The sequence below is a fragment of the Colletotrichum acutatum genome (assembly GCF_030867785.1).
Source record: "Colletotrichum acutatum strain CBS 112980 chromosome Unknown BDZ83scaffold_64, whole genome shotgun sequence".
NCBI lineage: Eukaryota > Fungi > Ascomycota > Sordariomycetes > Glomerellales > Glomerellaceae > Colletotrichum > Colletotrichum acutatum.
The window spans coordinates 105,756-132,719 of record NW_026849058.1 but is presented as its reverse complement, the minus strand read 5'-3'; the positions used below and the strand labels follow the sequence as shown (position 1 = coordinate 132,719).

Below are 26,964 nucleotides of genomic sequence, written 5' to 3'. Positions count from 1 at the left end.
CATTGGCACGGGTGAGTGATGAATGATTGACAACCACACAGCTGCTGTCGGCTTCGTGCTTACGCTGTTGCTAGCATACATCAGCAAGGGACTGGACTCATGGATGGAGTCAGCGGTATCACGCAATGCCCCATTGTACCTGGAGGAAGCTTCACGTATCGCTGGAAAGCTAGCACGTATGGCTCAACATGGTACCATGGTCATCACGCACTGCAGTATGGCGGTGGGCTGTGGGGTCCCCTGGTCATTTACGGCCCTTCTCACGTCAAGTATGACCTCGACTTGGGCCCTGTCACACTCTCCGACTACTATCACTACCCTTACGAGAAGATTGCCTCGGATGCCATATCAACCAGTAACGATACCGCTGTCTACGCTCCTCAGTCGAACAACCACATGATCAACGGAATGAATCACTTCAACTGCTCACTTGCTCCTGCGAACACGACTTGCAAGAGCAATGCTCCTCGCGCATCCTTGAGATTCAAGTCTGGCAAAGTTCATAAGCTCCGGTTGATCAACACAAGTGTCGAAGCTATGCAGATCTTTTCCATCGACGGCCATAAGCTCATTGTAACCACAATGGACTTCGTACCTGTAGAGCCTTATGAAGTGGAGTACATCATCCTCGGCGTCGGCATGAGAGCTGAAGTTCTCGTCAAGGGCAATGGAGACCCAAAGCGGTCCTACTACATGCGCTCGAGGATTCAGTGTGCCGCGACCAAAGTCGACGAGGTTCTGGGGACTATCTACTATGACGAGACACCTGCAACGGTTGTTCCAGCCACCAAGACTGTTGCGGCTCTACCAAGCTTCTCTGCAACATGCGGTGATGTGAGTGCTATCAAGCCCATGTCCCCTTCAACTAAGCCATCATGCTAATTCACCCTGTCTTGGTAGCCTGATCTTCACTTGAAGAAGCCGATTTACAAGAAGCATGTCCCTAAGCCTGATCTAACGCTTCTCTATGACATCGACTTCAGATCAAACGCAAGCGGTAATCATCAATGGCTGATGAACAACGTGACATTCAAAGCCGACTGGAGCCGCCCATTGTATATCGAGGCAGTAGATGGTCACGCAGAGTACCTTAAGGATCCCCAGCACATCTTGGCCACGATTCCTGACGATGTCCGCCATGTTCGCGTGGTCCTCAACAACCATTTCTCGGTCCATCCGATGCACATTCATGGGGGTGACTTCCAGATTCTGAGCGAATCGGATGGGTTCTACAACGGCAGTCTGAAGTATCCCAAAAACCCGGCTCGTGCCGACACGGAACTTCTCAGGCGTAACGGAAATCTTGTTGTGCAGTTCGAAGCGAAGAACCCGGGAATCTGGAGTTTTCACTGCCATACTGCATGGCATGCCAGCGTTGGTCTCTACATAAACTTTTTGGTCAAGCCAAAGACAGTTCGACAAAGCAAGATCCCTGACGATGTCCGCGAGGTTTGCGCATCCTGGGACGACTACAGACAATTACATGGCGAGAATGCTCTACCTTTTGACAGCGGACTTCGATAAGAACTGGGTGTGCGACAAACAGATTGTCCTGACATTGGTTTGTGTGAAGGAGCGTCGCTTGACGTGGACAATATGGATCTTGCATAGCGAGGAGTTCAGTTGATTTCTTCATATCTCAACTAAATTATTTAATACAATTAATGACATGATGAAAGAATTCAATTTCTAGAGCCAGCCCTTTTCTTTGACTAGGTAGACTGCACCGAATAAGAGTGAGCTCAGACCCGAGTGTAACTAGAACTGACAAGAGCTTCCTCCCACCTACTAAATACCGACAAACACGACGCAATGTCCCATGAAGACCAACCGGATTTGCTGCACTTCTCTGGATGCCAAATTCACCGCACTCCATCCTCTGCAAATCCTCGGCACAACAATTTTACACAAGCTTATCCAATGTTCGCCGCTGCCGAGCCCAGAAATTTTGCAAGAGCACCCTTGAAAACTTTTCATGATTTATCCTATGTTTTCGTCCCTTCACGGGGACTTATCCATCAGCTCTTGTGCCTCGGGGTCTTCGTATTTCTGCCTTGACCAGAAACCTCCTGAAAGCCAGACAGTGGCATCAAGAGACCGCTTTCTCAGGGTTGTAGGTGTAACTCCATAGCTAGTAGCAGCGTCCAAGATGCGGGAAGCTACTCCTGAGGCAAAATGATGCCCGCTTGTCTGTTGGATAATGAAGCCGATGGCCGCAATGGGGCAATAGATAGCCATCTGCACGACTGCGACTGGGACAATCAAGACGCAGCCGACCATCCAGAGGAGCATGATAATTGATTGTATGATGGAGAGAAGAAGCCAAAAGATAAGTCGCAGTTTCGGTTTGGTCGGACATTGAGGTTGTGGTGTTATGCTATCTTCACGCATGTCGATAGCCGCCGTCATGGAGGACACCGACAACACGACTGCAGAGAACACGGTGGCCATCGTCACCGAGCGGTTGACCAAGACTTGCAGATGAGGATCCATGGCTTTGTTCAAGGCTAAAATGAAGTTGTCGAAGAATTCGGATTGGGTTGCAAATGTGATCGTGAAGGTTTCACAAGATAGAGGTAGGCCAAGGACTGATTTATTCAGAGCAGAGTGGAGACTGCAAGAGTGGAATGCAAATGAACACTCGAGATAGCCAGAACAATATCGTCATGCCAACAAGGTAGTGTAGCCGTATTAGGAGCCGGTCGCTGCAGTGCTTGCTAGTATAAATTCCTCCCGATAAACCTTAAATGACATAGTAGATAGGAATCACGCTGCAATCGAGGATTCAGACCGTCGCAATTCCGATTTCTCTCTGAGTAAGTTTAATTACTATTAAAATGTCAAATCGAGGCAGCTACGGTGTGCTATGGAGAAGACTACTAGCTCAACCTGCGTCCGCCTTCATCGGCTAGAGTGGCCTGGGAAGTCGTTGAAGGGAGTCACGATTCAATGAGGAAACAGTGGAAACAGTGTCTTTCGCATGAGGATGACTACAGGTTTGCCCAAGGCTTGTACTCTTCCTCACACATTAGTTTCTGGAACTGGCGTCTCCTGATGCCAACGTTACCCCCATCAAACAAGGGGAACACAGCCGCATCTGCTAGGAGGCGCGAGAAGCCGGCGCTTTGAGCATACGAGGTCCTGTCCTTTCGTAAGAATACATTCGAGTACTGAGTCCAAGACCGAAAGTCAACTTACATGCCAACCACTTGCATGCAGTCCCACACGCAGGTGACTGCTGAATCACTGCTGTAGATTTTGGCTGCAAGGCAGGATTCGAAGCGAGATTTCGCTTCGCCTGGGCCGTTGTCCAGGCTGTCGAGTGCTTTCCATACTAGCATTCGGGAGGTATCGATCTTGATCTTTGCACTGATGAGCAAATCTGCGGGACTCTGTCTTTGGATGATGGGCATTGGTCCGCCGCGATGGTCGTTTTTGCGAATTCGAGTGCCTTTTCGAAAGCGGCGCGCATGGTACCGACTGCCATGGCCCCGACGAGGGCTCCGGAGATGCCAAAGGCTTGTTCAATGTATGGTCCGGCCTTGCCGGGGGCAAACAGAACGTGATCAGCTGGCACTTTGAAGTTGATGTATCGGGTGTGAGGACCAGTGACAGCGATGTGCCCGAAAAGCTCAGGCTCGCTGAGAAGTTCAAAGGCCTCCAGAGTGTTTTGAGCCACAACCTCCCGAGTTACCATCAAAACCATCAAATTGTCTGCAGGGTTGACGCCGGACTTCTCTGAGCTGCCGTCCTCAGAATACCGTGCGCATAGGCAAGTAAGCTCTGCTCCTTTGCCGTCCCAGCCGGCACTGTTTGTGGTCCATAGCTATTGCAATATTAGACTTAGCACGGCTGCACTGTGAGGGTGTCTTACCTTTTCGCCATTGACAATGTAGAAATCGCCCTCTTTCTTGGCAGTTACCCCAAGACCCTTCCCTCCTTGTTCAAGATGGTTCGCAGTACCACCTGGTTCGGAATGAGCCAGACTTGCCAGGGGATCGCCTTCGCCTGAGAGGAAAGGCTTCAAGAACCTCTCCTGTTGCTCGGCTGTGCCGCCAAGAACTAGAGGCAAGAGTCCTAAAGCACTGCCGACCAGGTGGATCACAATGCTAGACTCGACTGCATAAAGCTCCTCGAGAAGGAAGGCAGTCTCCAAGAGGGTATCTGCATCACCGCCTGCGGCCTTAGGGATAAAAGCTTTGAGCAATCCCTCTTTTATTAACTTGCTGTAGTAGGGCCGAGTTGCTCGGAATCGCGTGAGTTGGTCAGAATGCTTAGAGTAATCTGCATAGGCGTGTGTCAGGACTTCTTTTGCAACCTCGGCTCCTTTGGCGCGCAAAGCCTTTTGGTCTTCGGTCAGATTGAATTGGACCATTCTGAGGGTGAGTCGATACTGTGACTCGGTCAGCTTGTTATCACTCTTGAAGTAAGAACGGAGAGTTACTTACAGTAATCAATGGGTAAGATATTGATTCCTGAAGTTTGACTACCGGTAGTGATGATGCAACGTCTCCCGTAGACTTTGAGGCAGCTGGTTCTTATATATCGTGAATATTTCTCCTCGCGGATCCGGCACTGCTTGGGCCTATCGAAGATGGAGGAACACTCGAGCTGAGGCTTCCCATCCAGAACACCAGAACTCCAACAAGTGCCATCTTTCAAGACATCCCTATCTTCAGCTCTCAGTCGCCGATCAATCAGGCTAACCAGCATTCTCACTTCCGCGGAAGTGCAAAGTTTCAGCAGGGTTGTTCTATCTTTTTACTGACCGTGGAGTTGACCTCTTAGAGAAGTGTATCGCGGTTGGGCATTACCCGCTCGGTGAGTGTGAGGTGTGGCTTTTGCGGCTAAGCATTACCCGGTAATGCCAACCACTCGGAGCGGCAAGGCTTATCCACACGCCGTATCTAAGCTGATTTCCCCCGCATTCTGTTGATATTGAATCTACCGGAGTTCACGGGATTGATCTATATCAGATAAACCTCGTCATCACAGCCCCTATCATTGGCCGTGGCGTTGGGAGCAAAGACACGGTAGTTTGGTCACATGGTGGGAATTGGCGTGGATTGGTCTCGACGATCTCTACACGACAGCTTCAGAATGACTTGTACCCAGAAGCTAATTACATAGTCAATACCACATCGAGACAACTACTTGTGGAATCGCTAGGGAGGTGCAGCATGACAGGACTGCCTGCCCAGCTACTATTGAACATCGCCGGGGTGTTGTGCTACTTCCAGTGCAGTATGACAAGAAGGGTCAATATGCACGAACCTGGAAAATTGGTCGTCTTAATTCTTGAGGTAGTTGGTTGGGGTAATTATCAACGGCTCGAGATACTCCCATGATTCTATGGACCGGCAATGCAGTACTAAAGCAGGCAGAAATGCCTGCTGCACTAATGATCATTGTTACTTTGATCCGGATGATGTAGACGATATAAATCCTAATGAGCCTATAAGCTAGTCTCGCATGCGATCTCGTTTGTAATTGAGACATGGACTCGCACGGTTTGGAAATGGAAGGTGAACCTCTAGATCCACCACCGTAACACTGGGGATGTTGACTGTGAAAAAATATGCACAGAATGAGGCTCGATTCCTCACTCAGCAAGGGCCGTCCTTGATGCCAGGACCACTGTAGTTCTGGCAAGGGGTTTTGGCATCGGTGCAAACGTTTACCAGAGTTGCCTTGTCGCCATTGGCCTTGGTGATTCCAGCAACCTCACCTCCATTACGGGCAGTCACGCCCTCAATGTAGACCTCACGGGCGCACTTCTCGCACTATTATCATGTGGTGAGCTTTCTGCTACACTACTACGAAGCTAGAGGAGGGATGACTCACTGTTCCGCACGAGCGATAGACCTTGCCGTAATCGTTTGCATAGAAGTTGATGATCTTTCAAAACGTTATTCAACGGCAAAATTGCGCGGGTCCAGGGCAACTCACGTTCACACGACCGCAGCCATTATGCTGAATGATCTTGTCGGCTGCGTGATAGGCTCCTCCGCCAACAATCCAGGTAACATCACCAGCTTTGTCATTCTTCTGAAGGATTCACATACCTTAGCATTCAGAGCGTGCAAAGAATATCGGTCAAGAACTTACGATGGAGATGGCGTCCTCGCAAACATCTTCGAACCAGACGAACTCGATGTTGCACCCCCCTCCCAAACAGTACACGCCCTCCCCGGCCGTCTTTCCAATGATGACGTTTCGCAAAGTGGCACCCTTCTGCAAAACGAAAGCTGTGTCTTTCTCCCCTAAGGTTGATACACAATTGTAAGCATAAGTATAGTAGATACCACGGCGTAGGGCAGAAAGTCTGGGTTAAAACGGAGGGTTTTCTAATCATACCTCCTTCTACCTGCTCTCTGCAAGAGGTAGGGTTTCTATCATACTTGGCCCAACCGCCATCAAAAACCTCGCCAGATTTGACGTAGATGGGAGCAGATATTTGCTTGTTGGAGGTGGCCTTGGGCAAACCGCCCTCGTACCCCAGGCATGCTGACGTCGTGGGAAGGGCTCCAAGAAGAGCGGCGGTGAGGACTCCAATATTGCTGAGCATCGTTCAAGAAGATGTCGAACCTGATGAAGAAAGCTTGGAGACGCAGATAATGAGGATTTAGATGTAGCACTTTTGTCCTCATGATGGTTGCGGCGGAGAAATTTATAGAAATTTTAGTCAAGAAACCATGACACCTCGACTGCTAGCGAAGAAACTGTACGAGGGGTTTCGTATTGAGCAATGCAACGTACTTCAGGTAAGAATACTTCATGAGTGTAGTTTGAATGCTGTGTTCATTGATCTGCAGTGAATTCTTAGTCGCGGAAAATCTTCATGGCTGACTGAATCCTTGTATGATGTACAAAGCTTCCTTTTTCGAAGGCTTGGAGTCCAAAACTCATCGTCGTTGGCGCAGAAATGATGTCCGAACTGAGAAGAGTTCAATCCCTTGGCTTTCTGACACTTGGTGCTTATTGATAGTCCCACCAATTGAAGGAGACGAAGTATATAGCATAAGAGATACGCTTGCGTGATGAACTGCAATCTGCGTTTGTTTTCGTGTTAACGTTTACTACGGCCATTTTATGGAGTCGAGATAGTCATTGCACGTAGGATTTGATCAATGTTCAGAATGTATACGTTCATTGGAAGCTACCAAGTTGATATCGGGCATGCAGATCGACGAACAGTGAAGTTGAGAGAAGTAGACACTCGTTCATCTACAATCTGGCTGAAGTCGGCAGTTCTGAGAGTCAGCCAGATGTTGTACCGGAGACGAAGGAATGTGAATACTGTACTGGCACTATGGCTCACAAATACGAACCGTGATGTGGTATTCCTATTGAGTCTATCCAAATGTGATGCAATTAGGGAACTACATGTAGGTTCACGAGTAGAGTTGTGGCTGGACATATCGCGCAGACACCATGAATCCATCCCATGATTGAGCATAACCGACCCTGTGACAAATTTCAGATTAGACACTGGTTGCAGTCTCCGGACATTGAGAATGCCAATGGCTTGGCCTGACTTTGATAGGTGGCCAAGGCAAATTAGGTGACAGGGGCGAAGCCGAATTCCGCCTTGGGGTAGTAACAATGGCGAGGATCTGGAGACGTAAGGCCCTCTAGCATGATTGAGAAATAAATCATATGCCGTTCCGTCCGCGACGGGGAAACGGGGAAAAACCATGGCATCTTGGCTGCATGGCAATGTGGGAACCTGAAAGATTCAGGCTCAAGGCAGATTGAACGACACTAATCATCAACGTGGTTACCACAAGAAAAGAAGGTGGACTACTGTTGTAAATGGGAGACCTGACATCAACTGACTGAGTAGGCGGACACCGATACTTGAACTGATCGAAACTGATCTACTTCGTGTTCAGACTTAGGGCAGGATGACTTTATACTGGAAGGTGACATGTCTGAAACATCTGCCTTTAGAAGCTCTCTGACCGCCAATGTCGAATCTAATCTCGTCGCACCCTTTGTAGATTCTTGAAATGATCTGGGTGCACCATAATGGATTGGAGATCTGTCGGGAAAAACTCGTTTCCTGAGTTTCGTCAGCCTAGCGCTAAATAACTTCGCCGGAGAAGATCGTTCTACTGACCTCGATTACTTGGAGTTGAGATCGCTGGTTTGGCTCTTGATTGCCTTCTCTGAACCCTCAGGTGGCAATGAAGCTCCTGCAGATGTTGATTCCTCCCACTCGTCTCCAACGAGCCACATACTGTAGGCTTGCCAGTAACGGAAGACGTAATCACAAGGGTAGAAGGCGACGGCCAGAATGTCGGCCACATTTGCGGTTTTGCTGCAAGCGAAAGGACTGCAGACGGGTTCAACGCAAGCTCCGAAGAGAAAGCCAGGGACGATAGCGGCAATTGCCAGACAGAAAACCACAATGCAGTAAGCTAGTGTCGGCGGTGTGAGGATGATAAATCCAAAGAATTTCAGGCAAAAGGCAGTGGCGAATTCAGCAGATGAGAGCTTGTTATTTTCTGATCGAGGTTCCTGATCAAAGAAGACAGTCGCATGAGCAGCATATGCAGTCCACAAGACCGAGGCCAGTATTGCGAAGCTTGCGATGACAATACAAGCTACTTCTCCAAAAATATACATAGCGACTACCTCTTTCTGAGCGGCGGTTGCGATAAAGCTGAACTCAAGTCTTCTTGGTCTGATGAACTATGAGTGTGCGCCTTGCGGGAATGGCCTTCAAGCTTTCAGGATGAGTCGAGGCGATGTTGTGGAATTGTTTCAAGCAAATAGATATTGAGGTACAAGACCGATTGAACACAATGTGTGGACATGTATAAGTTTAACTTGATGTTTCTCCGTTGGATATGTTCGAGTGTTGGTGTCTGGTACCTTGATCGACACGCACAAGGCTGACGTGTGAGCTTCAAAACATGTTCACTAGGCCACCTTGATAGCCTCATTTCCGGTCAGCCAGAAGCACTGGGAGACCTCAATTGGCAATAACTGGGCTGAGTCCGATGGCGTCATGAGATATCTACGTGAACTCAAGAACATGATACAGAGAAATAAGACTTGCTCTATGTAGACTTGTAGAGTGACCTAGGCGTAGAAAGCATGTCTTGAGGGTCGTGTTGACGCAGTAGAAATCGCGAGACAATACCGCCAGATATTTTGATCAAACAACATGTCTCAAAGGTGAGAAAGGTGAGTTTTGACATTGAACAGTCGAATTTTTGATGCACATTTACCAGCGCATCCGAATGCCTCAACAAAACAAGCCTCGTGATCCGGCCGAAATGCCACTTGGCTTAGAAGAGCTGGAGTTTTGATATCCAGGATAGACATCCACTTTGCAATCATGACATGACATCGCGAGTCATTGGGCGAGTCATTTGATAAAGATTCGCTCCCGAAAGGCCGAGCAAGTACCCATTGAGTCATCGGGCATTTCGTTCCTTTTCCTAGAAACGTAGTGACTCGAAAGAATCAAGTCTAGGTTGTAGCAGCTTACATCCAGTAGCCATCTTTCCAGAGTTCCTTGCTATATCCCTCGGTCAATCGTTCGTCCTCGCCGTACTTGTCCTGCCAGCCGACGAATCCGCGATCGAGAACGTATACTGTCTGGGGCTCCGCAGATGCCGAGTCCTCCGTCGAGCCAGAATTAGTCATTGAGGAAAGACTCTGGTCGCGCTCTCGGAGATATCGAAGGGCAGCACTGGGTCCGCGTTGCTGCGACAGAGCGCAGTGGAATACGACCGTCTTCTTGCCTTCGAGGCGGCGCATGAGGGTGGGCATTGTGGCATCGAGACTTCTGGAGGGCATATTTATGCAGCCTTTTATATGACCGCCGAGGTAGTCTATGAAAAGAACACAGATTAGCAGTGCACCCAAGCGGTTTACTTGATTGAGGTCAAGGAAGAAGCTAACCATCGTCGCGAACGTCCACGACGGCCACAGACGAAGTGCCTGCAGCCTGTTCTGCCAACAGCAGGGTGGAGAGTTTGGCAGCACTGATGCGCTGGAGATTTCCAATTGTCGCCATGGTCCGTGATCCGTGATCAGCGAAGAAACCCCGAGGAAATGCAAAGGCGTCTTCCGACGAGGCGCGTGAAATGGCAGAGTGATGTCGGAGCTTTCCCGAAGTTAATCGCGACAGCTTTGAGTCTTGGTGGGGAGCTTCGATGCGCGCGGGGCAAGTATCCGTATGAAAGGTCAGCATCCCTGTCACGCAGCTATGGTGGGGTATCCCTGCCAATTCAGTGCGATTACATAATGTTTGTTCTTTGCTGCTTTTTCAGCATGGCGTACGATCAATTTCGAACTCAACTTCTACTGAGAACGTAGGTACTTCGACATTGGACACGCCTGCGACGTCAATGGAGATCTGGACATCCTGTTCCATTGAAAACGCTAAATACACCTCAATTCAATCGCTTCAGTGCTTAAACCCATATCAAGGGCCTAGGCCCAGGCCAGCAGCCTTTCTTCAATGTTATGCGGCGCATCTCCGCTCTCTCGATCGGTCTGGCAAGACGACACCTCTCAACACATGGTAACATCGACGGTTTGTACGTTTCGATGGCACTTAGCAATTTGTCAGCCAGATGTGGGATTCAACGAGAAAATCGAGGACTTCGTAAAAAGGTAGGCTTTGCATCTTGAGGCGCTGATCTGCGTTGTGACCCACGACTTCTCTTCGTGCTGGCCCCATCTTGCTTGGTTTCGGTCCTCTCAATGATACAGAGTATCTAAGAACCAATCGTTCTTACGAAAAACTGCAAATGCCCCAAATAAGGGATGAATTGCATGGTACGATGATCAATCAATGGTACGACGGTCAATCAAGTTGTTATCCGGGACTTGGTTCCATGGCCCACCCATCTCGGCCTCGGTGCTTGTTTGGAACGCCGCCTTCAACCTAGAATCATGATGGACTAAGCAAGACCCCAAGATTTTGGGCCAGGAACCTTCTCGTGTGCTACAAGGAAAGTGAGACTTCGGATACAATAAGATTAGAGTTAGAGTCAACGATGCTAGTACCACGATTTCTCTCTCCTGTGCTGATACTTAACGTTGACCTACTGGTATCCTCTGCTGGCTTGAGCTTTCAACGCCTCTGAAGCTTTCACGTTGCATGTCTAGGTGTATCGCAATAGAAATTATGATCCATTCAACCCAATTACATTTGACAATTAACAATGCTAAATAATGTCGGGAAACGGCTGTGTCCGATCTAATTCCAGAACTGTCTCAGGGCGAACACCCCCATTAAACGGCATCTTTCCATATAGATCTCGCCACATCTCTAACAAGGACAAGTTTTTCCCACATTCTGTCCTCGGTAGTTACGCCTTGGTTGATACTGAAGCTAGCGAAGCCGCACTGAGGACTCACAGCGAGTGAGTCTGCTACGACTTCCGAGACGTTTCGTCTTTGCGCCTTTGCCATGACCTCAGCAGCCTCATAAACCCTCTTGATCAATGCCTCTTTGCTCTCAAGGTCTGCAACCTTTGTCGACACGAGGCCAAGAACCACATTCCTCCCTTGTGGAACAAATCTCAACGGATCAAAATGTCCAGACACTCGAGGATCATCAAACTCTAGGTAGAACGTGTGGTAGTTGAGTTTGGGGAAAACCTTGGCGGCAATCCTTTCGTAAGATCCTTTGGCGAAAGATGGCTGACCAGGCATGTTGCCGCGACAAAGATGAATGCCCACATGCAAGTCAGGTGGTAAGTCCTTCAGGACCTGGTTGTGTGCCCAAATGTAGAGGTCCAACAGGGCCTCAGGGTCGATGCCATCACCCCTCAGACCCTCTCTGAAGCCCTTTGTGACGAAGAAAGTCAAATTGGGATCGTCAACCTGTATCGATTTGAGACCCGCATCATAGAGAGCTTGGATCTCTGAACGAAATGCTTCCGCGAGGTCGAGAAAATATTCCTTGTCAGAAGTGTAAACGCCAGGGGCAAACGCTGTGCCGTTTGCAAGGTACATGTGTTGCCAGGAGATGGACGGTATGGACATCTTACAGTCCTTCCAGCGTTCTTGAGGGACTGCCTTCTTGATCATCTCCCAGGCAGAAAGGTAAGCCGAATTCACGAACTTAATCTTTGCCGTAGCGGGCACAGCGGAGAAGTGATTGTATCCCATCTTAGCAAGTCCCATGAAGGTAGGTAGGTTGGGTCGGAAGTCTTGGGGAATCCTAAGATCGTCTCTGATTGTCATCCCCTGAAGATTCTCAAAAAAGCCGCTGAAGAAGATGGTTCTCTCGTATTCGCCAGAGGTGATGGGCCTGATTTCGAGCTTCAGCTGCTTCTGAACGGCGTACTTGATTGCAGAAGATGTGGCAGCAGCCTGGTCTTCGGATAACTTGCTATCATAAAAGCCCAAAGAACCCCTTTCCTCGAGCAGGAAGGCGGGCCGAATGAGTGAGCCGATCTGGTCAGCTCGGAAGAGGGGAGCCATGTTGACAGTGTCGATGATTTTGAAGTCAAGATTTTCAGGCTTGAATCTCTCACAATCTGCCGGGCTGAACGCATCTTAAATATACTTCTTGTATACCCCAGACCCCGTCACCCCTTGAGGGCCACAGTCCACACTGTGAAGAAAGGTGATATTCTTCTGAGCATATGGGCAAGGGTGATCCATTTAGACAAGGGAGGAAGGATCGCTGAAGAAGATAAGCAGGTTTATACCTTGAGATTCTTTCGTCCATTGGCTCATTGATGCAGGCAGAAACAACTACGGATGAGGCAATATCGCCGGGGGGGGGGGGGCATTTCTGTTCTGATGACTGAGTAGCAAACATGTTTGCTTAATGACATGCGTATTGAACCAACGGCAGTTAATGCGCGGAGCAACCCTGCCGAAGTGCTCCATCTTTCCCAAAGAGGAATCTCACCTGTCAGATTTGCGTTGGTTCACGTTGGCAACATCCTGTTGGAAGTCTTACAGGTGATCCTACTCGGCGCTGGGAAGGATTCTTTTTGGTTGTATCTTTCGTCTCACTCTACCAAAGTCCCATTTGATCCTTTAGATCTGACATCCTCCATAGCCATCCAGGGGTGTGACTGAGATAGGTTGAGATTAGACCTGGGTACGAAAATCTCCATTCAGGCACCACGCTATAATAGAGCGGTCCCTCATCCCTATGCAAGACTCAATCTCGAATCGCCTAACCCAGTTTTTACATGTACCTAGCTAACCACAGTAGGTAGACTAGCAGCTCTCCGTATAATATAGAAAACAAAATGCTTGCTCGGGGAGGCCTAAATCTTGAACAGACAAAAGGAAAGGCTTCAAGTGTTTGGTCTAGAGTCTAGATTAAAAAGGACAGGATACGAAACTGATTTTAGTCATCTAGCAACAGGGGGGGGGGAGGTGGGGGAGGAAAAAGAAAAAGAAAAAAAGCACTGCACTTTGGACAAACCTAATAATAAGCTTAAATTTACACAAGAGTTTGAATGTTTTACGTAGTAGAAAGTCTTGAGTCCCGTACCTTACTTACTCACAAGATCGTTGTATTTACGTCTTTTTGGTTACTCGTCAATTGTGAATCTGACCCGCTCAAAGTACCTTTTGCATGGTGATTGGCGGATCTCTCGCGTGGTTTTTCAGAGGCCAAAGATTTTGTCCGCGTCAAAGCATCTTGAAGTAAGTCATATTACTCTGAAGCAAAGACAAATTTCATGCATTTATTGATCAAGTATCTCGTGTACGTTGCTGGGGAAGGTTGACGGACAATTTGCCTATTTAGGTAGTTTTTCCCATTTCATGCCTATGACCCCGATGATGGAGATGACCGCGACAGCCATCGGCACAGTAAAAGTCTCTTTGAGTGCTTTGTTGTATGCTTCAATGACAACTGGGAGTAAATCCATCGGAATCATATCTTTGAGATTCGTGGCTCCCATATCCGCAATTGTTTGTCCATTAAGTCCTCCCGTGCCATGCAGATGCTTGGTTAAGCCATTGGCAAAAACGGTGTTCGCGACAGACATCAAGATAGCCGGTCCAAGGTTCTGGAACAAAGTGACGGCGGCTGTACCAGCCGGTATATCAGAAAGCGCGAGGGTCGATTGGACACCCATCATCGGCTGCTGGGATCCTAGACCAATTCCTACGCCGGCGATGACGGGGAAAGTAACCCATTTACTCGGGCCAGTGTCGAGCTCGAAAGTCGTCATCAAGCCAAGACCCAAAGACCCCAACACGGTCGCTACAAGCATGAAAGGGTTGTACCACCCTGTGTAAGTGACCAGGTACCCGGCGGTTAGAGCAGCAAGAACTTCTCCGCCAACATAGGGAACGAGCTTGATCCCAGATTCTCTGGCAGATTCTCCCTTGATGGCCTGGAACCAAATTGGCAACCATATATCGGCTGTGTAGTAGGCTGCATCGATACATGCAGCGTAGAAACAAGCGAAGGCGATATTCCGCATCTTCATGAGACGAGGAGGCAACGCGGCGTTGTCTCCTTTCCAGATTTCAACACCAATGAAACTGATGAGCAGAACACCAAAGGCAACCAACAGGCCAATCATCGGAGCGCTGTTCCAAGCGAACTGGGACCCACCCCATTGCAGGGCCAATAATAGGCAGATCATGCAAGCAAAGAAGATCAAGAGCCCGAGAATGTCAAACTCCATGAGCTTCTGCTTGAGAGTCCTGGGTTCTCCTTGGTCGGGTTGCTGCGGTGGCCGAAAGCAGAAGAAGATCAATGCCAACGTCGCAACTCCGATTGGTATGCTGACGTAGAACGCCCATCGCCAGGAGAGATGGCTGTCAGTCAACGCTCCCGAAATGAGGGGCCCGATGATGCCACCGACACCTGAGAATGCGCCAAGAAATCCAGTGTAAACAGCACGTTGACGAATGGGTACACTGTGTGCGAGAACCACCCAGGCGCCGATGATGATGCCACTGCAGCCAATCCCAGTGATGGCTCGTCCAACAATGAAGGCAATCGAGTTGGGGGCGCTTCCGCAGACAGCCAACCCGATTTCTCTAAATGCGATGGCCACCATAAAGGTCCACTTGAGAGAAAAGAGCTCAAAGCATTTTCCGTAGACCAGTTGAAATGAGCAAAGCTTAGTATTTGTCAGTAAGAAAGATGCGATTCATAAGAGTTTAGATCTTACACTGAGCATGTAGGCAGAGCCGTACCATCCAACATGTTGCAGGGAGTTAAACTGGTTCGTGATAGCTGGAATGGCGGTAGCAATGAGTGTCATGTCAAGGAAGACCAGAAATACAGCCATGGCCAGTCCGAAAATGATCAAAACCAGTCTGAGGCCTTTTGGATAGTCGACGCCTGCATCATCGGTCTCGTCTGCGTTGGCTGCTTCCTCGGCCTCTAAACTAGGCTTCTCGATAGTCGAGAGTACATTGTTTATGTTTTCATCAACGATGATATGACGCTCACCGGTGATAGAAGCGCGTTTCGAGCTGCTAGAGGTCGAGGAGAGGGAATATTTCGCACCAGTCTGAGCCATTGCCGTCTTCTCTGATTGTGATGGCGCCATGGTGAGACATATGAGTAGACTCAAGATTCGAAGATAATCTTTCTGGGTTTTTTGAGCAAATGTATAGAGAAAAGCTTGAGAGTACGAGGCGAAGTTTGCATGAGAATCGCATCGGGAGCAACTACAGCTGAGTATCAAGCCGTCAGACATTCCTAAACAAGAGAGAAGGCATTTCCGCTTCCATTCTACGAATCACGACGAGGTGGCAACTTTCCACTAAGAGCCTGAGAGCTGACTGAAGTGGGCTCAATGCTTATGCCCATGGGTCCTACACAAAAGATTGCAACGTCCAGCATCCCGGCTTCCGGGAATGCCAACCCGCAGAAAGTACGCGGATTAGCAAGAAGGCCTCGTTGATCTAGACCTGCAGCCTGGACGAACCGGAGGGGTAAACCATCAGCAACGGGGCACCATCGCTCCCACCGGCCGAGCATCCTGGATTCAGACATGCCCGACAGACAAAGGATTTGTATGTTTCCGGATAGACATCCGGGAAGCTTGGTGTCCAGGGTAAGCGCTCATTGCGGAAGTTTAGGGCGAAATGTAGCAGTTCCAAGACCCGAGGATAGCCTTGGGTCTGTGAACTCCCCTGTGTCATCATTGGGTTGACATGGGTTGCACGACTCTTAGCGTCAATCCTTGCGGCGCAATATTCGTTCAGCCCAGTTAGATACGAAGAGATACTCTGAATAAGGCGTTCGCCCTGGACAGAAAGATACCGCAAAAGGAAGCTGCTTACCAGTGGTCTCATCCTTCAACCGGATCCATTGAGAGCATATGAGAACGAGCACATCCGAGTGCATCCACCAACTTGATGACCGGAGAGATTCGCTTTTTCAATTGATTGGTAGGATCGGACTTCCGAATCACATAAGTGTGACCAGTCCTCTCCTTCCAGAGAAGGCATAGCCTCGTAAAGTATGATTCCCGTCTCCATATAATCATTTCGGTCGACAGATCCCATCTGGTTTCGCGACTAGTTCCAAAATTGACAAGCAGTGGGAGAGGAACTGCAACGTCCAGAAAATCAGAGAATCAATCCCGCTTCGTAGCCTAGACTAACATTCAAGAAGTACATACCCCACTCTTGAACTGCGTGTTACAGCTGCAATCGATCACTGCCGACATGGTAAGGCTGCATTGCCGTCTCATCTGAGATTTAAGGTGAGCCCAGCCGACTTCAAGTTTGATAGCTTGTTTTGGTGACTAACAGTCCCGGCCGTTGAGCTAAGCTAATTATTGTCTTCATTTAGCTTTCCAACCTAAGCATAATACCAGAGAATTGCAAAGATGATGAATTCTGCCTCGCAGGGTTGAATTTTAATTCCCGTTCCGTGATTAGCCTCTCTCGTACGTTAGCCTGTCGTCAACACATATCTCGCCCGAGGAATATGGCTAGATTGGCGCGGATGGATCAGCATCCTGACCGTCCCCCTGAAACAGGATAGATGCTGTACACATTCGAGGAAAAAAAGTTCCTGTCATCTGTGCCCGATGGTCTCGATTGGTCTCCAAGTGTCCAGTATCCTCTTTGTGTGACGAAACCTTCATACGGCGTGGGTCCGAATCATCCAGACTGCGGTGTTTCGGCTATCACGAATTCACGATGCTGACGAATCGCCCACAGTCTTACCTCATTTCATGAGGTTAGCGTGGTGACTATATCAAATCCGGTGAGACTGTCGCCTACTTACCGAGATTTGTAGAAGACTATCAGGAAGGAATTTTGAAGGATGTGACGAAGCTTGTCCTGCAATAGGATGAAGGCGAGGCAACCACCTTCCCAACACCCTAAGGCGCTGCGCGATGGGCCAGGCGTATGTGACCAGCCCTTGCCCTAGGCCGTGGCAAATTCAGATGCTCTGATGATGGAATCAGCCTATTGAAGCAATTTCATTCTTGAGGCGCAGTCGAATCTCGGAAGGAGCTTCCCCTCTGCGCCCCTGAGTGATGGTCGAGATGTTGATCGTTATTGCGTCAACGAAGACCATTTGGGAGACAGAAGTCTTAAGAGATAGATGGGCGGCCCTTGAACTGACCTACCACAATAATTTGCGTTCGTAAAGCCTCTGCGACTTGTTCAATACAGAGATTCCCGAATTGCAGCAGCGTACTATTCGCGTTTCATTCTCGCTATCACTAATTTAAATCTCTTGTCTACGAAAAGGACTTGAAAAATGGCAGCTTCAGTCTATTTAGGTTCCCGCACACCCTCGAGGTCTGTTGAGGTGATTTTCTTCCAGTACCACAAGTTTCAAAGTCTCAAAGAACAAGCCCAATGCTCAGCCTCCTCCATCATTCGACTTGCATGCGCAATATGTTTACAGGCTTTCTCGCCTAGCGAGCGTATTTGCTTGGCTTTCCAGGGCAAGGAAAAGGTCTGGCAACCTTGGAGTAAAAGCATCAGTTGTAATGACAGAATTTTACCTTTACTCCAAGCCGAACTTGACACCCCGCAAATAAGTCTGCCAGTGGACGAGGATATCTTCAGACATGCGCTCTCAGTCTCTGCTCTTGAGGAAGACTTTCAGACATTTGAGAACCAACCGCCACTGGCAAGTCTGAAAGGAGTCTACCAAGATGTGAGTTGCTGCCTGCACATTACCTGGTTACGTTTGTTTTATTCTTTTTTACTAAACTTGTTCAGGTAGAAATGCTCTTTACTGCCAAGTGGGACCACTTCACCCGAGGCATTTTATTGAAGTGCGAATACACCGTGTCTTGTCTGTCAGACTGGCAAGCTAGATGCATCCTATCCACCTTCCGGCAGGTGCTGGAGAACATCGTCTCGAACCCTTACTCCAGAGTTGCGGAAATTGAGCTCATGAATGACCGCGATTATCAACAGTGTCTTGACTGGAATGAGCGCTCCTCGGACCATTCCGATATCAGTGTGGACAAGATGATCGACAAGCACATCCAGGATTCTCCCCTCAGCCCAGCTGTAGATGCATGGGATGGCCAATTTTCTTACGCTGAGCTACATGCGGTTTCTTCCAGAGTTGCCCAAGAGCTTCGACAGCGTGGCATCGGCCCTGAATCCACCGTTGCGCTATTCTTCGACAAGAGTGTTTGGAACATCGTAGCTACTGTGGCAGTTCTCAAAGCCGGCGGTGCATTCGTTCCCTTGGACCCCTCGCAGCCCGACAACCGAACATCTTTCATTTTGGAAAGGATTCAGGCAAAAGTTGTTTTGTGTTCCGAAATCTATACCCAGCACCTGCTGCACTTTTCCCAGAATGTACTTGGCTTGGGTAACTCTTGGTTTCAGGTGGCCCCTTCACCCATCCCTCAAAGCGCTTCGACCATTTTGCCATGGAACCTGGCGTATGTCATGTTCACCTCAGGAAGCACAGGAGAGCCCAAAGGTGTGATGATTGATCACTCTGCTTGCGGTGCAAGTGTCGTCGCTCACGGGCAAGCGACTGGCTTCAGTCACAACACTAGGACTATCCAATATGCTCGCCACACTTTCGATGCATCCATTGCGGAAATTTTGACTACACTTGCCTTCGGGGGATGTATAGTCGTTCCATCTACGGATGAGCGGCTAGACAACATCACAGCTGTCATTCAGGAGAAGAGGGTAAACTGGGCATTCTTTACGCCTTCAGTGCTTCGTCTGCTGGAGCCTTTGGAGGTTCCAGGCTTGACGACTGTCGTCGTCGGCGGCGAGTCCCTAGGCCAAGATATTATCGAGGCATGGGCAGCAGGCCGCAATCTCATCAATGGGTATGGCCCTACCGAGAACACCGTTTTTTCCACCATGCACCCATTGTCACTATCCTCCAAGGCAGGGGCGATCGGACGCGGGGTTGGTACACTTTGTTGGATTACCGATCCTGAAGATCCTAACCGTTTGTCACCCCTCGGGGCTGTCGGCGAGCTGCTGTTAGAAAGCTCTCAACTTGCAAGAGGCTACTTGAGCTTTGCCGACAACGAAGGTCCAAACCAAGCTTTTGTTCGAGATCCGCCCTGGCTTGCCAAACACGGTCGCCGGTCCAGACTTTACAAAACCGGAGATCTCTGCCGCTTCGACGAGAATGGTGTGATTCACTTCGAAGGCCGCAAGGACACTCAACTTAAGATATCTGGGCAGCGTCTGGAGGCTTCAGAGGTTGAGTACCACCTTCGAGCTGCATTTCGCACCCCGGACATCATCGTAGATGTGCTTAATCGACCGACTCAAGACACAAAGGCACAGTCTAAGGTTCTCGTAGCTTTTGTTTGCCTCCAGAGAGAATCTGACCAAAGGCCAGACACTGCGTCAAACTATATCATGATTCGGCGGCACCCACCTCTTCTAGAAGCAATCCCCAATGTCGAAGAGGAAATGTCTCAAAAGCTTCCATCATGGATGCGTCCATCAATCTACATCCCTCTCTTTGACTTCCCGTTGAGCCCAAATGGGAAGGCTGACGTCAAGAGACTCCGACGTGAAGCCGCATCCCTGACGGCCGAGCAGTTTTACCTCTTCGCCCAGACTGACGCTATCGTGCAAGTCGAAGAGACGCCCCAGCTCTGTCTCCTGCGAGACCTCTGGGCTGAGGTGCTTGGAATCCAGCCTGTCGCGATCGTGGCTACGAGTAGTTTCTTCCGTCTTGGCGGAGACTCGCTTGCGGCTATCAGTCTAGTAAATGCTGCTCGAAGAAAAGGATTGCAACTGAGTGTCGCTCAGATTTTCAAGAGTCCTTCTTTGCGAGATCTTTGCCTACTTGTGACTGAGTTCAAGAAGACGATGTTTGAGGTACGGCCGTTCGAGCTTGTCAACAAGGAAGGCTTTAGAGAAGTACTCGATGAGATTTCCTGCGAATGTGCCATTAGCACAAAAGACATCGAAGATGTGTTTCCTTGTACTCCTTTACAGGAAGGTCTCATGGCACTATCTTCTTCGACTCCCAACTCTTACTTGGTACAGTACGTTCTTGACACCACCGTCGACATCGATATTGCAAGGTTGAAGATGGCTTGGGAGACTGTCGCCAAGGCTCACGGAATGCTCCGTGTCCGATTGGTTGACACCATTTCTTCGGGTATCCTCCAAGTCATAGTCCGAGAGAACTTGACGTGGAACGAGAGCTTCAATCTCGAAGAATATCTCGAGGTGGACTTGAACGTACCTTCAACCCTCGGAGTGCCGCTCAATCGGTTCGGCATCATATATAATGCAAGAGGGGACGCTTCTCACATGGTATGGACGGTGCACCACGCTGTTACTGATGGCCAGGCTGTTGGCCTCACCCTTCAATCAGTACGGGATGCGTTCCATGGTGCTCTTAAGTCAACTCAAGCTTCCTTCGCCTCATTTATGAAGCATTTCAAGGACATGCATATGGAATCTGCATCGAGGTACTGGAGCTCAGTCTTCGAGGGAGGAGAGTTTGCATCATTTCCGAGGAAGCCATCAGCAGTGCATGGTGCCCTGGAGCATCAAGGACCAGCTTTTGCTCTTCGAAAAGTCCCTGTGCCATCATCAAGTACGGATGCCACTGCAACTACTATGCTGCGTGCAGCTTGGGCATTGGTCATTAGCCGCTTTAGCAACTCTGACGACGTCGTCTTTGGTGTTACATCGTCTGGGAGGAATGCCCCTTTTGACAATATCGATTCCATCCTCGGGCCAATCATCGCAACTGTCCCATTGAGGGTACGATGTAATGGCTCATCGACGGTCCGCGACTTGCTTGACAGCATACAGATGAGCACGATCAACATGATCCCTTTCGAGCAGATGGGAATACAGAATATTGCTCGCATCAATCCTTCATGCCGATCAGCCTGTGACTTTCAAACTATGATGATCGTACAGCCAGAGGTCGACATGGCCATGGAGAACGGTCCATTCGTCAGCTATCATAGGCCTCAGGATCTTGACAAGTTCAGATCTCACGCTATCATGTTTGAGTGCAATCTTGGACAGCACGAGGTCTTTCTGAATGTGAACTACGATCCTCAGTCTGTCGAAGCTGCCGAGATGGAACGCCTTGTCGACTACTTCGCAAGCGCTCTTGAGTTCCTGGCATCTTCCGAACACCAAGTCCTGGATGATTTCTTCCGCAATCCCATCGCAAAGGATCTGTCCGATATCAGGGAGTGGAACAAACTTCCGCCGCAAATGGTCGATACATGTGTTCACACAGTCTTCGAAGAACACGTGCGCAATCAACCCGACGCTCAAGCCGTTTTCGCATGGGATGGTTCTCTGACCTACCTTGAACTCGACACAATGGCATCCCAGCTTGCTCGAGTCTTGATGGAACTGGGTGTTGGGCCAGAAAAGATGGTACCATATTGCTTCGAAAAGTCAATGTATACCGTCATCTCGATGCTTGCCATTCTCAAAGCGGGAGGCGCGATGGTCCCTCTTGACCCCGCCCATCCACAGGACCGCAAAGCGTTCATTGTTCGCAACACAATGGCAAACGTGGTTGTTGCTTCTGGTGGCAATGCAGATGCGTTCGCTGAACTGGATGTTCGCACTGTTGTTGTTGACTCAAACTTCTTTGCCAAGGTTGAGGAAGTTGGAGTTGCCACCTTTTCTAACCATGAGGTTGAACCATGCAATGCCGCAACTGTCATCTTCACATCTGGCAGCACTGGACAGCCCAAGGGTGTCATTCAGGAACACAAGACCTTGTGTTCAGCGGCCAATGCTCATTCTAGTGGGATGCACATGTCCAAGGGCTCAAGGATCCTCCAATTCTCCGCTCATGTCTTTGACGTCAGCATCATTGAGATTGTCAATTCTTTCGTTCTTGGAGCCTGCATTTGTGTACCATCTGATGAAGAGAGGATGAATAATCTCGCCGGGTTTATTTCGAGGTCGCAGGCAAATTGGGCCTTCTTCACTCCGTCCTTCGCAAGAACTCTTGAGCCGAAGGATCTCCCCAGCATCAAGACTATCTGCATGGGTGGAGAAGCAATGACCATGGATTGCATCGATACCTGGTCTGAGATCGTGCAGCTCATCAATGCGTACGGTCCTTGCGAAGGCAGTGTCTGTACCACTGCTAATATCAGTAGTGGTGGGTTCAAGACAGATTCTATTGGTCATGGAGCCAACACTCTCGTCTGGATCGTCGATCCAGGCAATCATGACATCCTGGCACCAATCGGCACTGTTGGTGAGCTTTTGATCGAAGGGCCCAGTATTGCTCGTGGATATCTCGGCGATCCAGACAAGACAGCCAAGGCGTTCATCACGAATCCGGCTTGGGTCACCCAATTCGAGACTGGCATTACTGTCAGAAGACTGTACAAGACAGGCGACCTCGGAATGCTGAATTTCGATGGTTCGATATCTTATTTCGGACGGAAAGACACACAAATAAAACTGCGCGGACAAAGAGTTGAGCCCGGAGAAGTGGAACATCAACTCACACAGCTGTTGTCGCCGGGCTCCATTGTAGCTGTTGACGCCCTCGTACTCTCTGGGTCTTCAAGCAAGTCGCTTGTAGCTTTCATTCAGCTAGAAAACAATGGTTTCGGCTTTGCGGAGAAGAGAGACATCATCGAGGGCATTTCTGGTCGCTTGACGCAACAACTGGCTTCTGTGCTTCCCGCCTACATGGTTCCCTCGCACTTGATCCCAGTCGAGGTCATTCCTTTCACACCGACTGGGAAGCTCGATCGGCGCACATTGAAAGAATATGCTTCGAATTTGTGCATTGCAGAAAATCCAGAACGCGGCATGGTGGAGGAAGATACCGACATGCTAGCGGCGAGCGAGCACATTGCTCTGAATATCAGCAACAAGCTTGCCGAGCTTCTATCGGTTGGCGATTCTCAGAGAGCAGGAACCTTGCGTGGTCACAACTTCAACCCTTACTACGCTGGGATGGACTCTATTCAGGTCATTTCACTGTCAACATTCATTCGGAAAAACTATAATGTCAGCATCCCGATTCAAAAGTATATGAACAGCGCGGCGACCATCAGGGAGATTGCACAATTGGTCTTTGAAGATCAGCAAGGGTCGCATGATGACAGCACCATCGACTTGATGCATAAGATTGAAGTTCATGATCGACCACTCGCAGCCTCGCCGTTGCTGAAATCATATGCAGAGATTGAGACATTACATACCCCCAGGATCATCCTCTTAACAGGAGCCACCGGATTTCTCGGAAACCAATTGCTGGCTCAGATCTTGCAACGGCCGCAGACTCAGAAGGTCTTGGTGTTAGTCAGAGGCCAAGACTCAGTCCACGCCACTGAGCGACTTTTGTCTCTTGCTCGTGGCAGCAGTTGGTGGCAAGAAGAGTATGTCAATCGCATCGAAGTCTGGCATGGCGATTTATCTCTCCCACATTTCGGTCTTCCAGTCGCGCTTTGGTCTCGACTCGATGGCACGAGCGTCAGTGGTGACTTGATCGATGCGGTCGTCCACAACGGGGCAGTTGTCAACTGGATGGCCGACTTTCAGGCGCTGACACCAGCCAATATCCTTTCGACGGTCAACATTCTCACGGCTTTGACAAAAGCGATAGCATCTCGCCCAGTTCGCCTGACTTACGTATCAGGCGGTCACTTGTCCACTTCTCCAGACGATGTCGGGGAAATCGCTGCGGAACTGAAATCGTATCCAGCCTACAGTCAGACCAAATTCGTCGCCGAGATCCTGGTCGCGCGATACGCCGAACGACTGATCGACGCTGGCTTCGGCTGTTTGGCCACGATTGTCAAACCTGGCTTGATCATGGGCAGCTCCTCCGACGGCATCTCAAACACGGACGATTTCCTTTGGCGGTTGACAGCTAGTGCATTGGACATTGGGATGTTCAATGATAGCGAACGCGACCTGTGGCTCGCCGCTGCAGGCGTTGATCTCGTAGCCAAGGCCATTCTTGACAGTTGTTTCTACCCTGAAATCAACGGAAGTCATCATGTTGTTAAGAAGGTCTTGAATGGTCTCACCATGGGAGAGTACTGGGATATAGTCAAACAGGAAACAGGCCATGCAATGGAGCCGATGGACTCCAAACGGTGGTTGAGGAGCTTGCACGAAGAGGTCAACGCAAAAGGGCCAAGCCACAGGTTGTGGCCGGTTCTCCATTTTATTGAAGATACTGACGGCAAACTCGGTCAGCCCCAAGGGACGATGACGCTTGATGACCAGCTGAAAGATCAGGATTTGGTCAAATTGTCACTCAGGAAGAGCTTGGGATACCTACTCGCCATCGGATACATGCAGACAAGTAGGACAAGCAGTGTGGATGGAGATAGCTCAAGTGAGCCTACATTGTCAGTTCCTAGGCCAATGGTGTTCTCGAGAACGCCGACAACGCCAGTATGGAACCAAACATCGACCTATCAGAAGCGCTTAGGATACGGTGAGGAGGGGTTGAAGTTGGCGGGATCCATGGTGGTCACGCCGTTGAGGACACCTAGTCCCTCATCAGATGTCGTGCCGATCGAGTAGAATTGTCATTTGGACTTGTAAATTGAAAGACGAGGATTTCAATGTTATCTTTCCGTTTCTGGGGCTGTATTTACAATTTGCTCTTCTCCGAGATCAGTCCATAAGACTTGGGCAAAGACTCTAACAAGTTCTTGTCAATATCCTCCACCTTTTGGATCCCCGCCACATTCATCAAGATATCCAAATCCGCCAACAGCCCCCTCAGCACATGCCTCACCCCATGCTCTCCCATGATGCTCAACCCCCAAATCCACAACCTCCCAATGAAAACAAACTTGGCACCGAGCGCGAGTGCCTTCACCACGTCCGCCGCACCCCTAATACCGCTGTCAAACGTGACAACAGTCCTATCTCCAACCTTCTCCGCAATATTCTCCAGCGCATCCAAGCTCGCAATCGCCCCGTCAACCTGCCTTCCAGCGTGGTTGCTCACTACGATACCCTCGAACCCTAAATCCGCCGCCTTCTCCGCGTCATCCACCCTTTGAATGCCCTTGATTAAGAACGGCTTCCCACCGCTGATCTTTTGCCACTGCTCCCTTGCCCACACGGCCTTATCCCAGGACCACGCGCGGCCGTGCCAGATGCTGTCGATCCACATCGCGGCAGCCTTCTCCGGCTCCTTCTGGGAATCGATACCCTTGGCCGCGAGGCGTTTCCGGAACACGGGATCGGTCAGGCCTAAGTCGGCACCGATGCCGCGGTAAAAGGCGTAATTTGACGTTGCGATATCGTCGTGTCGCCATCCAAGCTGCCATGTATCTGTCGTGAGAATGCATGCCGTGAAGCCAGACTCGTGGGCCCTCGTCAACAAGGAGAGGGTAAGCTCGTCGTCGTGGGGCATGTAAAGCTGGAAGAAACGAGGGCCCTCTGGGATCTTGGACTTGTCTGCGGACTGAGCTCTGATGGCCGAAGCGCGCCCAGCATCGTTGGCTCGAGCGACGTCCTCAATCGGACATGATCCGGCTGTTGAAAGGCTGTAAGGGATGCCCAGCTCCCCCGCTACTTTGGCCACGGGCAGTTCGCCTTGCGGGTGGTAAATCTTGTTGATGCCAATCGGAGCAATTCCGAAGGGGGCAGAAACCTCGTGACCGAATATGGTGGTTCGGGTGGAACGCTCGTTGGTGTCGACTAGTTGGCGAGGGACGATTTTGTGCCGGAAGAATGCCTGCCGGTTGGCGAGATGTGTGTGCGAAAGGCCAGCGTTCGAAGATGCATAGTACCTGTATCTGTATTAGAAAATGAGAAATGAGTTTGCTTGGCGAGCCCATACCATCCATTTTGAGTCAACTTCTGCTTCGCAAGCTCCTCGAGTTTGTCGGGGTCTGGTATTACTGATCAATTTCGATCCAGGGTGAGCATTGCGTTTCTGCCACGGGGACTCACGAGTGTTAAATTGGGGAACTTCGCCTTCATTTAGCTTCCAAAAGTTCTCCCGCTGATACAAGCCCCAAGATGGAGTATCGCGCGATTTGATGTGGGGAGAGTTGGGGTCTGACATTGCGTTGTCTACTGTTGAGCTTGATAATGGATGATGGGAACAAGCTTCTTGCGAATCAACTTAAGGATGCCAAGTAATCTCTTGGCAGATGTCTTTAATATAACATGTCAACTACCCTTTTAAGGTCAATTAGCATGTTTTCAATACCGTGAAGATGAGATCAGGACAGGTCCAGTCATGACGTAACTGGTAGCTCATCAGCCAAACTACGCAATAGTTTCCACTCACCCGGCCGTCCGTGCCAGTCTTCGCCAGCGTGCGTAGACTCACACTAAAGATGAGATGACAGATTAGATCTACGTTGTAGTAGTAGATGCAGACACCCGTCCACCGGTGCCATGCGAGCTAAGATAGACCCGTCTCAAAAACTTCCGAAGTGATACAAATCATTGCCGACATCCGACCGTAGTACAGACTATGCTACTAAACCTTGTGATAACCGCACTCATTGAATGGAGAACTTTGGTTCTTGGTACTCATTGGGCACATCGAGGCATATTTGACAGTATTGAAATTGGCTATCGACA

General features: G+C 49.6%; 10 protein-coding genes across 10 annotated transcripts; 2 read left to right on the top strand and 8 right to left on the bottom strand.

Annotated features, from left to right (window-relative positions):
* Positions 1 to 99: 99 nt before the first annotated feature.
* BDZ83DRAFT_580748 (multicopper oxidase) lies at positions 100 to 1,524 on the top strand (the record flags this gene model as incomplete). Its single annotated transcript, XM_060505379.1, has 2 exons — positions 100 to 834; positions 901 to 1,524. The coding sequence occupies 2 exons, from the start codon at positions 100 to 102 to the stop codon at positions 1,522 to 1,524; spliced, it is 1,359 nt and encodes a 452-aa protein (XP_060363554.1).
* A 111-nt stretch (positions 1,525 to 1,635) lies between these two features.
* BDZ83DRAFT_626102 (uncharacterized protein) lies at positions 1,636 to 2,587 on the bottom strand. Its single transcript, XM_060508539.1, has one exon. It carries the CDS (start codon positions 2,491 to 2,493, stop codon positions 2,002 to 2,004), a length of 492 nt encoding a protein of 163 aa, XP_060363553.1. The 5' UTR covers positions 2,494 to 2,587; the 3' UTR covers positions 1,636 to 2,001.
* A 145-nt stretch (positions 2,588 to 2,732) lies between these two features.
* BDZ83DRAFT_731854 (acyl-CoA dehydrogenase/oxidase) lies at positions 2,733 to 4,492 on the bottom strand. Its single transcript, XM_060512879.1, has 5 exons — positions 4,449 to 4,492; positions 3,875 to 4,393; positions 3,478 to 3,826; positions 3,199 to 3,451; positions 2,733 to 3,141 (listed from the first exon to the last, which is right to left on the bottom strand). Exons 2-5 carry the CDS (start codon positions 4,373 to 4,375, stop codon positions 2,991 to 2,993), a joined length of 1,254 nt encoding a protein of 417 aa, XP_060363552.1. The 5' UTR covers positions 4,376 to 4,393; positions 4,449 to 4,492; the 3' UTR covers positions 2,733 to 2,990.
* A 915-nt stretch (positions 4,493 to 5,407) lies between these two features.
* Positions 5,408 to 6,568, bottom strand: BDZ83DRAFT_674009 (family 3 polysaccharide lyase; the record flags this gene model as incomplete). The annotated part of the gene is made up of 5 exons (XM_060511144.1): positions 5,408 to 5,783; positions 5,845 to 5,898; positions 5,950 to 6,048; positions 6,109 to 6,263; positions 6,358 to 6,568. 5 exons carry the CDS (start codon positions 6,566 to 6,568, stop codon positions 5,607 to 5,609), a joined length of 696 nt encoding a protein of 231 aa, XP_060363551.1. The 3' UTR covers positions 5,408 to 5,606.
* A 1,526-nt stretch (positions 6,569 to 8,094) lies between these two features.
* On the bottom strand, positions 8,095 to 9,064 carry BDZ83DRAFT_388706 (uncharacterized protein). Its single transcript, XM_060502767.1, has one exon. The coding sequence runs from the start codon at positions 8,629 to 8,631 to the stop codon at positions 8,128 to 8,130; it is 504 nt and encodes a 167-aa protein (XP_060363550.1). The 5' UTR covers positions 8,632 to 9,064; the 3' UTR covers positions 8,095 to 8,127.
* A 434-nt stretch (positions 9,065 to 9,498) lies between these two features.
* Positions 9,499 to 10,048, bottom strand: BDZ83DRAFT_552780 (Rhodanese-like domain-containing protein; the record flags this gene model as incomplete). Its single annotated transcript, XM_060503501.1, has 2 exons — positions 9,499 to 9,848; positions 9,919 to 10,048. Coding segments are annotated over 2 exons (480 nt in total), but the record flags the coding sequence as incomplete, so codon positions are not given.
* A 1,211-nt stretch (positions 10,049 to 11,259) lies between these two features.
* On the bottom strand, positions 11,260 to 12,456 carry BDZ83DRAFT_781308 (uncharacterized protein; the record flags this gene model as incomplete). The annotated part of the gene is made up of 1 exon (XM_060515546.1): positions 11,260 to 12,456. The coding sequence occupies one exon, from the start codon at positions 12,454 to 12,456 to the stop codon at positions 11,260 to 11,262; it is 1,197 nt and encodes a 398-aa protein (XP_060363548.1).
* Positions 12,457 to 13,705: 1,249 nt separating this feature from the next.
* Positions 13,706 to 15,299, bottom strand: BDZ83DRAFT_674004 (MFS transporter). Its single transcript, XM_060511143.1, has 2 exons — positions 15,132 to 15,299; positions 13,706 to 15,080 (listed from the first exon to the last, which is right to left on the bottom strand). The coding sequence occupies exons 1-2, from the start codon at positions 15,249 to 15,251 to the stop codon at positions 13,740 to 13,742; spliced, it is 1,461 nt and encodes a 486-aa protein (XP_060363547.1). The 5' UTR covers positions 15,252 to 15,299; the 3' UTR covers positions 13,706 to 13,739.
* Positions 15,300 to 17,692: 2,393 nt separating this feature from the next.
* Positions 17,693 to 24,936, top strand: BDZ83DRAFT_702074 (non-ribosomal peptide synthetase; the record flags this gene model as incomplete). Its single annotated transcript, XM_060511450.1, has 2 exons — positions 17,693 to 18,097; positions 18,163 to 24,936. 2 exons carry the CDS (start codon positions 17,693 to 17,695, stop codon positions 24,934 to 24,936), a joined length of 7,179 nt encoding a protein of 2,392 aa, XP_060363546.1.
* On the bottom strand, positions 24,912 to 26,527 carry BDZ83DRAFT_626091 (FMN-dependent dehydrogenase). Its single transcript, XM_060508538.1, has 3 exons — positions 26,323 to 26,527; positions 26,210 to 26,261; positions 24,912 to 26,159 (listed from the first exon to the last, which is right to left on the bottom strand). The coding sequence occupies exons 1-3, from the start codon at positions 26,435 to 26,437 to the stop codon at positions 25,007 to 25,009; spliced, it is 1,320 nt and encodes a 439-aa protein (XP_060363545.1). The 5' UTR covers positions 26,438 to 26,527; the 3' UTR covers positions 24,912 to 25,006.
* Positions 26,528 to 26,964: the final 437 nt, after the last annotated feature.

Bases quoted from the DNA above. Each gene is read 5' to 3' on its own strand.
- BDZ83DRAFT_388706 (XM_060502767.1), bottom strand. From the start codon at position 8,631: ATGTATATTTTTGGAGAAGTAGCTTGTATTGTCATCGCAAGCTTCGCA.
- BDZ83DRAFT_731854 (XM_060512879.1), bottom strand. From the start codon at position 4,375: ATGGTCCAATTCAATCTGACCGAAGACCAAAAGGCTTTGCGCGCCAAA. The intron at 3,827-3,874 runs GTAAGACACCCT...ATATTGCAATAG, and splicing joins ACATTGTCAATGGCGAAAAG to CTATGGACCACAAACAGTGC. The intron at 3,452-3,477 runs GTACCATGCGCG...GCTTTCGAAAAG, and splicing joins CGTCGGGGCCATGGCAGTCG to GCACTCGAATTCGCAAAAAC.
- BDZ83DRAFT_626091 (XM_060508538.1), bottom strand. From the start codon at position 26,437: ATGTCAGACCCCAACTCTCCCCACATCAAATCGCGCGATACTCCATCT. The intron at 26,262-26,322 runs GTGAGTCCCCGT...CAGTAATACCAG, and splicing joins AGTTCCCCAATTTAACACTC to ACCCCGACAAACTCGAGGAG. The intron at 26,160-26,209 runs GTATGGGCTCGC...ATACAGATACAG, and splicing joins AAGTTGACTCAAAATGGATG to GTACTATGCATCTTCGAACG.
- BDZ83DRAFT_674004 (XM_060511143.1), bottom strand. From the start codon at position 15,251: ATGGCTGTATTTCTGGTCTTCCTTGACATGACACTCATTGCTACCGCC. The intron at 15,081-15,131 runs GTAAGATCTAAA...ACAAATACTAAG, and splicing joins GCTCTGCCTACATGCTCAGT to CTTTGCTCATTTCAACTGGT.
- BDZ83DRAFT_626102 (XM_060508539.1), bottom strand. From the start codon at position 2,493: ATGGATCCTCATCTGCAAGTCTTGGTCAACCGCTCGGTGACGATGGCC.